Below are 14,851 nucleotides of genomic sequence, written 5' to 3' on the forward strand. Positions count from 1 at the left end.
CTTTCACATGAATCCAATTGTTTCTTTCCCTTGATAAATGAAATAATTTAAAAACTGGTCTGGCTCTGGCCCTGGTTACCCTTTGGCTGCTGTTTAAAATGTGTTATCTATAAGAGTAAAATATTGTTTTCAGTGGTGTGTATTTTAAAACTCTCTCACATTGTGGAACCATCTGCTGAATATGCAAACCTTACCCCCAGCTTGGCACGGCATGAATATCAGCACAGAGGAACCTGATATTGCTAAAAGAAACACATGGCAGATGCATAAGAGAGGGAGAGAGAGAGATAACAATAGAGGAAAAGAAAACGATATTTTGCACCTGCTTAAACCTTATAATAGGAAATGACTATTTAATAGAGTAGGCATTTTGTAGATCATACTGCCCCATGCAGTAAATTTAAAGTTTTACTTTCCACACACAGATTGCACAAAATAATCTGCCAATATTATACTTGGTTTATTGTGTAAATTATGACATTTAAACATTTGCTTTAGGAGGGTGTAGACAAAAGTCATTCTGGTTATAAACATGGCTGTAAATATTAAAAGGACTGCTGATGATAAATAGAAGGACAACACTAAAACTGAGTGCAGCATACTCTACTCATCTCCCTGTTACATCTAATGAGCTTCTTTGGCTCTATTGAAGAAACCCGTTTTGTTCCATCACCATGTTTACTGTAAGGAGGATGTTCAGATGGAGTTTTAGTATTTTGTGTGCTGAAAATTTCAGTTTGCATCTCATCAGAGCAGATATCTTCTCTTAGCAGTTGTCCTTTTGGCAAACTTCAAATTCTACATCTGGTTTTCTCTCAGCAATGACTTTTTTGATGCCAATTTTAGCACCAAGTCCAGATTTTTTTGAACGGCATAACTATAGATATCTTGTAGATTTTCCCACCTGAGCTGTGGATCCCTGTAGCACCTTGTCAATTATGACAGGCCTCCCTGCTTCTCTGAAAAGGGCTATCTTTGTCAGTTTAAAACATGGTTTAGCTGGTTTGTTTAGCCATACTTTCTGCATTTCCAGGTGCTCTATGAGATGTTTTAAGCTTGGGATATTGTTTTTAGATCTAACCCTCCCTAAAAGTTGTCCTCAACTCTCCACCTAAACCAGGCTTTTACATATCTCTAAGTTGATGGACGATTGGTGGGGTAAAACCAGGATAGAGCAATTACATCACACAATTGGACTCTATTAATTAATACCATAATATTACATCATCTTTATAGGCTGCAGAACTGCAGCCTATAAAAAATAACAAATAAAAAAAGTGAAGCTCTTGCCAAGTTGGAACGTTGGGTTAAAATACATTTCTAAAGGAACAGATGGACATGCTCATGGCTAAATAGAGGGCATCACTCAGGGTCAGGCCCTAGCAAGATAGAGGACGGACACTATATAAGCCACTGCTATTAAAGATATGCTACTTGGACACTATTCAAAGATGAAGATGGACAGGGAATCCTCATCTCCCTAACCTGCTGCCAGTCTCTAAAAAGAAACATGTATTTTTCCTCCAACAGGACAGGACACCTCTGCAGTGTTTATCACATACAAACTGAATCTTCCTTTATAGTAGTAGGAAGAATCCTCCTAAACTCATCTAAATATATGGTTTATTTTCTGGCTGGAAGCAAATGTGCTCTCGGTTTTAGTAGAATGTGATCATGATTAGGGATGAAATAATTAATCGGATTAATCGATTATTGAAATAATCGTCAACTAATTTAGTAATCGATTAATCATTAGCTGGAGTAGAGACTGTAGAACATTCCTTTAGCTGACAAAAAAACCCACTAAAAGCAGTAGTTATATCAAAACTGTAAAAACATATATATATGAACATTTTGCATTCAAGCTGTCAATAAGCTTTATCCGGATCTCCTCAAGTGGAAATGTTTTAGTTTCACCTGGTTTAATTTTGTAAAAAGTCTTCTTTAAGGAACATTTTTCTATCCAATTATTCATGGATTCAACGAAAACATAATAGACAGATTAATCGATTTGCAAAATAATCCTTAGTTGCAGCCCTAATCATGATAGAATAAAGGACCATACAACACCACACTTCAGAAAAGTGGACGCTGTAACCAAAATAAAGTGTTGTTTAATGGCGTGAAATAAATAATTAAAATTTTACATCATGTTTTTAGGGACTGTTAATATGATTTCGATTTAATTATTGGGGAGAAAGTGTTACCGTATTTTCAGTCTTTTCTAAGATTTGCATATCACATTAACTAAAGACCTGCAAACAATAAACTTATTGATCTTAAAAAGGATGCTTGCGGACACCCCTCACATCATATTAAAAAATAATTTTAATAAACTGCACACAGTACGTGTATTTAATCATGTATTGGCATTTAAATATAATTAATAATGCACCCATTCAACCAAAAATGGAGAAAATAATGCAAAACACATAATTGTCATCATCGTAGGGAAGTATTCATGATAAAGATGAACGATTAAATAAATGCCCATCCCAAGTGTGATTAGAATGGAATTATAAATGCTGAACTAATAAAGTATCATTTTAATGAAAAATTAGCATTAAGTCAGTTAAATGTGTGGCTTGTTATCGGGATGAGTTGAACAAATTATGATTCCACTTTTCCGCTGCTGTGCTGTAAAAAAAAAAAAATCACTGGCAGGTTCACTAGTGGGGCAGCAATAGAGAGACAACCCCTGAAATAGGAAGGGTTTATGGAGACGCCTATTCTTACAGGTTTGTTCACTAGTGTGCAATTGGCATGTTCTGTTTCACTACAGTGAGCACCTGGACTGCACCCTCTTCATGCTTGCACCTTACAAGCAGGGCCTGCTGTCAGAAAAACATATAGTTCTTTAAATTAAACTTAAAAAAAGAAAAATAAAAAATAAAAAGCATGCTCTTTCTATACACCATTTTTGAGGTTTTGGATTAAGTAATAACAATCCAATCTACCAATATCACAATAAACAAAGGGTAACCCAACATCTAGGAAACCCTAATCTATACTTGAACCTAAAACTAAAGTTCAAACATTTCTTAGCAATGACCCTTACTGAGCAAAAATTAGGGCAAACTTTAAACATTTTTTTTTTATTTTTTACTGATGAACCAAATGGCGTTCGCAGCTTGTGGACAAACTGTGTCGGAAAGCCCAAGCAGGCCTGCGACAGATGGTCGGAGTGAACGGGTGACATTTGACAATGTGTGCAGCTTTTGGAAAAGCACAATCAGCACAAAGACACACACTGAGAAAAACCTGAGGCTTTTAGCAGTTTCACAACAGACAATAAAAATGTAACACCCACAGCAAATCGAGTAAGGCTTGTCGGCACGCACAAGCAAGCTGCAACTGAAAAGTTCTCCATAGTGTAATCAGGAGGTTTTTTTTTTTTGGACTTGTGCACACCATTTAACTTTTTTGGCAGCCAATCTTAACTTTCATCCATAACAGCATCATCTCTACTCCCCCTTACAGCCAAACCCAAAGATAAACATTACCTTGCTAATCCCCACGCAGTCACTCGTTTGCCTTTCTCTTTGTCCTGCCGGCTCTTTTGCAATTAGGCAAATGGGTCATTAATTAATCACTGCAGGCAACAGGACACACAAGCAGTTAATCAGCCTGGATGGATGGATGGACTACTGGGAAGGATGGCAATACACATACACACACTCACAAATGCTATTGACATTTCAGAGAAGTGAGCCTCCAGTAAGATATAGATGAGTAAAATTTCAGCTAATGGCAGGAGCCGATAAAAAGCAGCTTGATCATTGATTCCTGTTGTCAAACTGTGGTGAGTGGCAGTTTTTACCATGTGGAAGTTTAGCTACAATCATTGCCTTTGGGTTAGTATTCAGACTAAGAAGTGGATACTTTTACACTGATGATACTAAGACAAATTATTTTTGTTAAGCTTATACAAATTAAGATATTAATGGGAAACACTAAACAAGATTTTAGTGGGTTGTATATGTACTGTTTAAAGTACAGCACTTGTAAGAACAGGTCTGGGTCCTGGTGGGCTCCATGCTGAGGTACCAGTTTGGGATGGGAGAAGGCTGATTGTTAATCCAGATGAAGCTCTTAAACTGTTTCACAGTTAAAGGTGGTTCTCTCTTGAGACTCACTGAGCAAAAATTAGTTGGAAAGACATTGAAAAGACAACATGATTTACATCTAAATCCAAATTGGTTAAAAAGTGAAAGGTGACAAGCTGGAATTTTCAGATAGTGCAAAAGAGTTTTTCAACGTCTATTATTGGGGCGAAAGTGGCGTTGGATGTAGGAGTTTTCAGTTCCAGCCCCAGCTCCAGCTTTTAGTGTTATTGTGTCTTTGAGCAAGACACTTCACCCACATTGTCTATTGATGGTGGTCAGAGGGACAGGTGGCGCCAGTGTGCGGCCGCCTCGCTTCTGTCAGTGAGCCACAGGGCAGCTGTGGCTACAATGTAGCTTGCCACCATCAGGGTGTGCCTGTGTGAGGGAATGGGTGAATGACTGAATGTAGTGTAAAGCTCTTTGATCAAGTCTCCTGACTTGAAAAAGTGCTATATAAGTACAGGACATTTACCATTTTACCATTGGACTAAAGTGGGACAAAACCAGAATGACTGAACACAGCTCAGTTTTCAACAACTATTTCTGGATTAAATTAAGACTATGATTTAGACTAAAAAAAATGAGGTCTAAATGAAGTCTGGTGTTTTGGGAGACAGATCTTTTCTTTTGATGGTCTTAAAAAATGTTTCCTACTCATTCTTTGATTTGCATTGCATTTGTGCAACAAATGTGTTTGATTGGGACATATTTGGACAAGCAGACAATCATAGATGGAATCTATCACACAAGAAGACAGAGTTGTGATCATTTCACATTTTGATGAGCTGAAACTTTGACTCAAAATAAACATCCTTAAGTCCCATTTTACTTTTTTCATCTAATGATCAGAAAATATGAATAAAAATGGAAAGCAGAAGTTTATTTATTGCTTCACTATTCCCCACATCCTTATATTTGCATACCCATATATGTACCGAAACTGGGGAAAGATTTACTGGCATCCCTGGAACAAGTGTTTTAAAATGTTTAGGGTTTTTTTTGCAAGTAGTAGCCTAAGCATGCAGAAAGTGTTAGAAAAAATACTTCTGAGTATTTTTATTTAGTGGGGGGAATTATCTCAAATTTAGAAACCAATGCTAAACAGAAGCAACTTGCCAAAAGACAGCAACTTATCATCTACTAGAACATTTTACAAGTCATGATGAGGAAAATATTTTGTTTTAGGATGACTTCTCCATCCTCTCTTGTTCTCTTTCAGTTCCATCACACCCAACAGGGTTTCTACAGGATTTCGGCATGGGGACTTGGAGTTATGGAAGAGGGTTGCTGCTGTGTCTGCTGAACAATTTTGGCGTTGATGTGGATAATCATCTTGCTAAAACAGTACACAATGCCACTTTTTCAGTTTACTGGCAATCCACCTTGTTTCTATCTATGACATACTGATATTTTAAACAGTTCATGTTTTCACATATTCCTGTCATCTAGTTGATTTTCTTTTTTTTTTTTAACAAAAACAAACATTACAATGAGGTAGATCTACAAGATGTTATGGCTAAAATAAATTAAAAAAAGTAGGGCTGCAACTAACAAATATTTAGTTGCAGTTAACTAACCGGCGCACGTCATCATAGATCCTTCGAAAAAACTCAACAGCAAACATTAAACGCCTTTCCACATTTTCCTTTTTTTGATGTTTCTTTGTTTCTTCCTTTGCTTACTGTTAGTTGATTAAAAACATAAATCATTGCCTCATCAAAACTAAAGTACATGGTCTAGTTAAAGTCAAGATATATTAGATAGATTGAAACAAACTTTACATATCCAGATTTGGACATTTTGGAGAGGAAAGCCCCCAAAAAACGAGTATTACTTATCGGAAAGCCGTGGAAACTTTGAGCAACTTAACACGAGGAATGAACTGAAATAAAATGTTTCAATTATGTTGATTTCAAAGTGACCAAAAATTGTACAGCTAGTTATTCAAAAGCAACATTACTTATTTGGTAATCTATAGGCTTATTTTGCAAATCAATTACTCCGTTGATTATTTCTTCGATTAACCTATTAATAATCGGATGACTAAAGGTTTTTATTAAAGTAAACCAGGCAAAACTGAAATGTTTCTTCTTAAGGAGTTCTGGATAGAGCATATGACACACGAAAATGTTTTTTTTTTATGTTAAATGCAAATTATTTATACATATTTCTTTACAAATTTTATATAATTGCTGCTCTAAGTGGTTTGCTCTGTCAGCTTAAGGCAGGTTTTACATTCTCTATACTCAAGTTAACGATTAATTGATGACTAAATTAGTTGATGATTATTTCAATAATCAATTAATCACGATTAATCCAATTTCTTGTTTCAGCCCTGGTGATCTACTTAAATACTAAACAAATATAGCATCTTTTTAATAATAATTATTATTATTAGTTGAGATACAAGGTTAATTTATTTCAAATTTTTTGAAACATCTTTACCTCAAGCCAATAAATTTCTGTTGATTGTTTGAGTTACCAATGGAGAATCATAGCAAATACACGTTGGTGCATATTTCTTATGTTTTCTAACACCAAGTAAAAGAACATGGTTCACTCTTTCTTTAAAAGACAAGTTTATTAAATAAATTTGTCCAAATCTGCTTGTCAAAAAAGGTAGTGAATGCCTGAGGACCTATTTAATATCAAATTCCAGGTATAGTCAGACTGGACTTGGAAGTTAAACTTGTGCTATTCTTGAAGTGTGGTCAAAATTATCTTTAAGGGCTGCAACTATCCCCCAGGACTCACATTGGACACCCCAGCTCTAACACCTCCTTCCAAATGGCAGCAGCAAAAAGAGTTAATGAGAGGGTTGGAAGAGGCTTCAGCCCTATCCACATCAGGGTCTGCTTGTAGCAGGAGAGTGTCATGTCTATGGCTCCAATTATACTTTATTAGAACTTCACACTTTCTGTGTCAGATAGCTGACGACTAACAGGATGCTTTTGATGGCCCCTAAGAGGTAGGTGTCCTGATAAATTGAGATTTTCCTTTTTAATTCTGACCTTTCTGATCTTTCTAGGCGGAGGCTGTTGACACAGGAGTAAAAATCATTGCAGACAGACGTCAGTAACTTGAGTTTTAATATATTTCTTTCAGTGCAGTATCACTGATACCAAGTAGGGTGTGCCCATAAAAAAAGCTTAGTTTCCCTTCCATTAGGAAAGAAATGGTTTTATTGTTGTGTTATCTGTGATGAGGCCTGCTGATATCATAGCATCGGGTGGTAAGATGATGAGGTGGGTACCTACTCCCAGGTCAGCAGGGTGAACGAGTGGAGGACCTTTATCTAATCTATGTTTTCTAAAGTTTTATTTAATCCTGCCTGATATTAGCTTTTCTTTTCTTTACAAATAAGCGGACGTTAACAAAAAATAACCTGACGGACATCTGCAATAAGACATCTGCCACTATAAAAAGCACATTTCATTAAAAAACTTATCATTTGGAAGCTGCATTTAGGTTATTCATACTTGGTTTGATGATGTGGAAAAATAATTTGTGACTAAAAAGCAAAAACAAAAGAAATCTCAAAAGGTGGACTATATTATAATATTGTACTATATTTCTGTTATGGGGCCAGAAGATTAATGAGACAAAACAATCGGATATTCACAAAGTTAAGCTAAAAAAATCAAAATACAACGTTGTCCTGCTGCTTTGCTATTCTGTTTGTCCAGTAGATGGCAGGATTGTAATCATTGCAGTCAAATAGGGACACCTATCAAACAAGATTTACCTGTTCTAATTAATGAGGAGCATAAACAACTACGAGAAGCCCACAAACAAGCAATGTGAGACAGGGTTTTTTTTCACCTACAGCTCCTTCATGTCACCTTGTGACAATACTTCCTTCCATTGAGTCAAAAGGGAAGAGGTGCCTCTTCCTCAAACATCCTCTGATTTACTTTGACCTCGCACTTCTGCTCTTTTGCTGTCAGCAGGAAAGAAAGAGCAGCGCAGGGTGAGCCGGGAAACATGTCAAAGCACAGGGCAGGAGGGGGAAGTAACAACAATGACACAGGATGAGATTTGCTCTGTCCGGTGCACTCAGCAGTATCTTTACACCCAGAGGGATAACAATGGGACAGGAGGGCTGAAAACATCAAGTGGAAGCTACCAGTTTCCCTCCAGGACAAAACTGTTTTTTCTGCATCTGTAGATGGCTTTTTAAAAGTATGCATTGATGATGCAAGCAGCAAAGCTAGAGTTTGCCTAACAACATGAGTAAAAGGATTGCATGGCAGATTTTGTTAATTTATTTACACACCTTTGCACTTCATTACTCAGCTAATGAAACAGAAGGTTGTTCAGCAGAAACAGGAGCTTGTGATCCATCAATATATCCTTGCAGCATACAAATGTCTTTTGGTTTGTAAATCACTGATTGCATGACAAAAAATGCATTCATTTACATCTTACTGCACCTTTATAATCTAGTTCCTCTCTCTCATTTAGATAATTACTGAAACAGCCTGAGACACGAGACGCTGAGGCAGGATCTAGTGTAACTTAATTAGGAATACTGTCGTTTTGCTCTGCACAAGCAGTACAGCCGGAAGAGAGACTGCATGCAAATATGGAAAGAACCTGTGTGTGTGTTTACAGAGAGAAAACAGAGGAGGCCTATAAACTAATTTAGGATTCACAGAAGAATGATAAAGACCATAACAGATCAATTGAACTACAAATACAATTAAGGTTTATTTCTATTGCAGATTTGTTTAACGATTCCCTGCTATAAGAAAAAAAAGCCACAGCAGAAATGTGACAATTTTCCACTAGGTGGTGCAATAGGACTGCAATGCTTACATTCACACAGGAGGCCTGCAATCCTAATTTAAACCAATGACTTTGTGTCTATTTAGACATAAACAATGCTCTCCTTTCTGTATATGTCATTCAACCACTCGCCACCATTCAAGTTTATTTGTTGACAGTTTAAACATCTCATGTGTTGTCCAAGAGCAGATAAGCGACAGTGAATTCAAGTATTTTTGGCCCTTATCAGAAACTGAAGGTCAAGTTAGGAATTAAGGCACAGTAACCAGCCAGTGTGCCATTAAATGAAAACCTTCTGACTCAATTTTCTCCTTAACAACTCCAATAAATCAGAGGAGTGACGTTGCTGAGCAGAGCATGCCTCTAAACTTTGAGCTTGCCACTTGTTTCCAGCTGAGCCAGTTAGTTCAGTATTGATTCTCTGTCTTGATGTTTTGCCACTATAACCATCTGACCTCAGAGCACAGAAATTAAATTCAGTACATCCAACCATCTAACAGAGAGAAAGAATGCCGTGAGAGGTGAGACCCACATCTGTGCTTCAGACTGTAGTCTTGTATCAGGGAACATCTTGGTCTGTTTTCTAGCTACTGCAGCACCTCTCACTCAGTGTTTTTCCTGCCCTTGTACAGGTAGGCCTGCTGCTGGAACAAATCAGCATCTGAGTTTTAATAAAATGCTCCGAGGCACATAATGTACTATTTAAAACAGAAACTGCGCATGCAAAGCTGTGACAGGATTTCTTAGAAGAAAGCCACTGGAAGATCACATTACAGCTAATTTTCCTAGACCTACTCTGATCAGCAATCGGCAGGTTAAAGAAAAACCTTTTTTATCTTATCTAAAGGAATCCAATAAAAAAAAAAAAAAAAAAAATCTCTCAATTTTCAGTTTATGAACCAACAATCAACAGTAGGTACTTTTTTTTTTGACAAAGAGATAATCTAATTATTAATTTCTTTTTTGTTGGATTCAAAACTCTAAATTTTTCAAAGACGTTACAGAACATCATCTTCTTATCTGTAAATTATAGTCCTGTTTTGGAAAACCAAAAACTGATTATGGCCAGGAAAAATGTTATCAGTTCACCTCTAATCTTTATGATTCTTTATCTTTCCCCAATAAAACTTTCCCCCCCCATCTCCTCTCCTAATAACAACACCCAGAAATGTGTAAATATACCTATATATATATCTTTATTTTTACACTACATCGTCAGGGAAGAATGGTTATGGGAACAAGAGTTTTCCAAAGGTTCCTAGCTCCACACTGAATGTGTAAAAACTGCCACTGAGGGGATGTACATGCAGTCTTAGCTGTATATAGTACAGTACAAAGGATTTGCTGCATATTTGTATCTATGGGTGTCACTGTTATATGGTTCTTTTAAGACAAACTTTATTATATTCTTTTAAAATAGTCGACAAGTTTATGAAGATATTTCTGCATATATATTTAGATTTTAAAGTACTATTCCTAAGTCTGGTAATGATCATGTTTTTTGTGTTGTTTATGAAGTGGAGGCCAAAAGAGGAAACATGGTAAATAACTGTCAAGAGCACGTGAACTGAATTTGAGAGTCACGCTCTTGCAAACTTTATCTGAAGAGCTGACACACCTTCTGATAGATAAGTCATCATTCAGTGGATCGTCTCCTGTGTGCTCCATTTTTTTCGAGTAAAAAGAAGCAGCCTTTGACTAAATAAATGTTTTGCAAAACCAAACAAAAACCCTGGAGAATTGTTATTGAAGGCCAGATTAAAAGAGTACATCTTAATATGTCTACCTGAAAACAAACTATGAAGAAATAGGAAATTACTCAAGAGTTTTGCAAATGTATCTATAAAAGAAAATGCTCAGAGAGAACACATGACTTATCCTGATGTTGAATAAATTATTGTCAGAGGATTTTTTTAACAAGAGGCTTAACTGTGGGTGTACCCCGGAGCGCATGGAAATATTCAGAACATTCAGTCTCTGCAGCTGCACATCTCTACCTGTTTGGTCAGGCCCCTTACTTATAAGATGTGATGATTATCCAGCTCACCCTCATGATATCTGCTCCAAAATTGGGAGAGGTAATTACTGTTGCACCACCCTTCAAAGGTTCGGCCCAAAACGCACTAAATAAGTAGAGACTTAACCACACACACCTTTCTAATGCACACGGCACATTCTTCCATTTTTTTTACAGATTCAAGAAAACATCTGTTGTTTAGAGTTAGCCTCATTTTGAGGGATTTATTGATTCTAATAAACATCAATGTGATTTAATACAGAAGTTGCATTTGTTTTGACATTTCAATTAAAGACTCCCGGAATCTATAAAACATCCATGGAAATAAATCAGCATTGGTAAAGGGACAGTAAGTACCGTTTTGAGCACATCCTTAAAGGTTAAGGAAAAAAAACAACTGTTATCTAAAGTGAGACTTGACTAATGCTGGAATTTTAAAAATATATATCTTCTAAGTTAAACATAAAGCAGCTCAGTCAGAGGTAGACCAGAAAAACCAAATAAATTGACAAAAACAAGGAAGACAAAGAATTTGTGCTTTGAAATCGGTTCTTTAGCTGTGGAAGATTGTTCAAACCCTTTTTCATCATCTTATATTAACAAAAACTTTATAAATTATAAACAGGTCTAGATATATATAATTTAAAAGACAGGAATGTTTTATTTCCCCACTATCCAAGAAAAAGATTTTTTAAGCTCATCTAAAGTCTCAATGACATACATTCATTTCACTGCCCAATAAGGTATAAGCCAGTTCCAACAAGAATGTTTCAAAAGCTGCACAGTCCTTCAGGGGATTTTGGTTTGTCATAGTAGTGCAATGTGAGCTTTCCTGCTGATCCAGTCAAGGGTGTGGTCATGCGGGCATGCATTTAAAACAAAAACAGCTGCTCAGCTTGAACGAAAATGGAAAAATCCAATCCAGTTTAAACACAGAAAGAAAGTGAAATAACCAAAAGTATTTTGATGAAAAGACATTTTTTTGCTCATAAGGAAGAGACGCAAGAAAGTGACAAAATCTACAGTAAAAAATTTGGCCCCAACAGTGTACAGATTTTTAACTCCCTTCCTGCCCTCTGTGTCCATAAACATGGCGCCTATGCAAAACAGAGAAGAGAACCTGATGTCATCCTGCAGCTTGTTTGTTTTCAATCATTTAAAGACACATCTGTGAAAACATGTGTAATTAATGCTTTATTACCAAGAAAATAAAATGACTGCAACCTAATTAAAACAGTTTTCTCTTAACTGATTCTAAGTTGGTTTTTAAATATGTCTGGATTGGAAGATGATTTCTCTGATTGGACCCTTGATTGAACTGTCCTGGTTCAGTGTAAAGGGTTATTATTGTTCATTGTTTTGTTCCTGCTGCACTTCATTCTCTAGCAGCCTCGGAGTGTTCCTCAAAGGCCCTGTTGTCATAGAGATGCTGCTGTTGCTCTGGTTCGAAGGTCCTGTTGTCATAGAAATGCTGCTGTTGCTCTGGTTCAGGGCTCCTGGGCTCATTCAGCGGGACTTCATACAGTGTGTCTCCTCCTGCCACTGTGATCACAGTGACCTCTGGTGGAGAACTTCTGGACACGCTCACTTTGACCTCTTCCTCGACTCCCAGGGTCTTCAGGATGTCACACTTGCACATGGGGCAGGTCCTCCTCTCCAGCAGCCAGGGTTCAATGCAGGTTTTGTGGAAGATGTGCTCACAGGTTAGCACCGTCACCACCTCGCCCACCTTGTAGGATTCAATACAAACTGCGCACACTGAGTCAGAGGTAGTGAGCTCATCCCCTCGTTTCAGTGTGCGAACCTGAAGGCGCCCTATGGCCTTTTTGGCCTCATTTTTCAGCCTCTTCTCAGCACGCTTGTGCCTGTTCATGTTGTACAGACGGTTTGCAGAGATGAACACAAAGTAGGCAATGGAGGCAGCTGTCACGATGAAGAAGGCAAGAGAAAGGAAGTAGAGCCAGTACGTGTCCATCCAGGGCCCGTGAGCAGTGCCTACATCTATCACCATATGGACAACTGTCCCATTTTTCACTGACCTGGCGATCTCTGAGCCCTGAATGTTGCCGATCATGATGGCGACAATTTCGTCTGCATCTGGGTGAGACATATGAGTGGTGCCATTTCCACTGCCCTCCACATTGTACACCACCACTGCGTCTGCTCCTTGTTTCTTGGCAGCATTGATTTTTTCGCTGAAGGTACAGTTGCCTCTTTTCACCAGCGCTATCCATGACTGGGAGCTGTTCCGGCTGTAGGTGACATCTCGGCCACAGCCTGTGGGATCTCCTTTTGGAAGAACCACAAAGCCTGCAGCTCGTATCAGAGGAGAGTTACGGCCATAAACCCCACACTCACAGTACTTTGGCATGGTCTCATTGTTGCTGGAGGAATAGCTTGTCTCAATCAAGGCTGTCCAAAACATAAAAGCAGCAGAACGGGGAACAAGCCCCGACAAACACAGCAAAATTAGCAGCAGCGGCTGTTGAGTCTTCTCACCCATGGTAAGTCTCATCTGTAAATAACAGGAAGTAGTCTGTCAGCAGTGGAAATCTTCTTTAAAACTCCTTTTAATAGTCCTGGTTCCTGTTTGACTTCAAGTCACAGCACTCTGGAGGCAGGTATAGTTTCAGCCAACCTGCTGTCTCCGGTAATATGATCCTCTGGTAACATAACACAAGCTCTGCGTCAGCCACTCACCTCTTGTTATCTTCCTGAACCTTGAACAGTGAGCAATCCACACAGAGGGAAGGGTGGTGCTATTCAACAAGTAGGAAAAAACAGTCAGCACTGAGCTGTCGGTGAAGAGAACGATGTTCTAGAAGAAAAGGTGTGATAAGAATGACGATAAGACAAAATTCATAATCAGTAACTCGGGGCAATACACTGAGACTAATAAAACCTCCTAACTTGCTTTTGTAAGAGTGAGCAATGCAACTCTACCCGTTTTTCTTGCCTGGCCTGTTTCCTTCCCCTTTTTCTCCGTACTCATTGTTATGTAAAGCAAACTGACAAGTAAAGCAACTATTTACCTCAGGGAGCCAAATAAAGCCCCCCCTCCCCTTCGATTAGGGTTTTATTTAAACTCCTTGTTATTTAAATTCATACAGTTTCAGATCTCGGACACTGAAACACATAGAGACTCAACACAGAGGCGATAACTGATATGGAGCTGGGCTTCGTAAAGTTTCCATTGTATCGTCTTACACTCAAGTGAAAGCACACAAACAGGGTAGAGACACACGCGGAGGCTTACAGTGACAGATGAGATGGAGAGGATTCCTGCAAAGCTGATATTGCACCTCAGTCCACCAACAAGCATACAATCCACAGAATAAAGCAGGTCTTAGTAACTTGCCCTTAGTTAAGCATGAATATCAACAAATGAAAAAAAAAGTCCCAAATCTATTGTATTTAGCTCAAAGCCCTTGATAACAGAAACTATGCTGATGCTATGACCCTCACATTCCTAAAATATTGACCAATCAGAGATTAGGTTAAAGCGTACAGTGAATACAGTGTAATTCACCATGTTTTTTTTTTTGTCTTTTTTTCTGGAACGTGTTTGTCTTGTGTCGATTTAAATGACACCTTTTTCGACTACCCTTGGACTTTCGGCTGAAATACCGCGATCCACTGGGTTTTTTAATGGTCTGAAGTGGGGCAATTAACTCTTTCATAAGACAAGGGTTATGGCATACACTAATAACACAGCTGATAAGGACCCATGACATAAGAGTGGTTTCGATGTCCAAATATTAAAGCCACTTCAGTTAGTGCCACACATTGCAAATAGATCCAGGCAAGAAAAGCAGACATTTATAAAGATAGCAGAAATTCCTCAGGGTAAAATATATAAATGTAGGAAAGTAGCTGACTTTCAGGGAGGAAATACTAGGAATGGAAATTTTATCCTTTTAAGGCATTTTGTTGGTTTAAA

At 37.9% G+C, this 14,851-nt stretch overlaps 1 protein-coding gene across 1 annotated transcript; it reads right to left on the reverse strand.

Annotated features, from left to right (window-relative positions):
- Nucleotides 1–11,115: 11,115 nt before the first annotated feature.
- Nucleotides 11,116–13,812, reverse strand: LOC107085366 (E3 ubiquitin-protein ligase RNF128-like). Its single transcript, XM_015375649.1, has 2 exons — nt 13,612–13,812; nt 11,116–13,426 (listed from the first exon to the last, which is right to left on the reverse strand). Exon 2 carries the CDS (start codon nt 13,424–13,426, stop codon nt 12,287–12,289), a length of 1,140 nt encoding a protein of 379 aa, XP_015231135.1. The 5' UTR covers nt 13,612–13,812; the 3' UTR covers nt 11,116–12,286.
- Nucleotides 13,813–14,851: the final 1,039 nt, after the last annotated feature.

This window comes from Cyprinodon variegatus, unplaced genomic scaffold (assembly GCF_000732505.1).
Source record: "Cyprinodon variegatus isolate N-32 unplaced genomic scaffold, C_variegatus-1.0 Scaffold122, whole genome shotgun sequence".
NCBI lineage: Eukaryota > Metazoa > Chordata > Actinopteri > Cyprinodontiformes > Cyprinodontidae > Cyprinodon > Cyprinodon variegatus.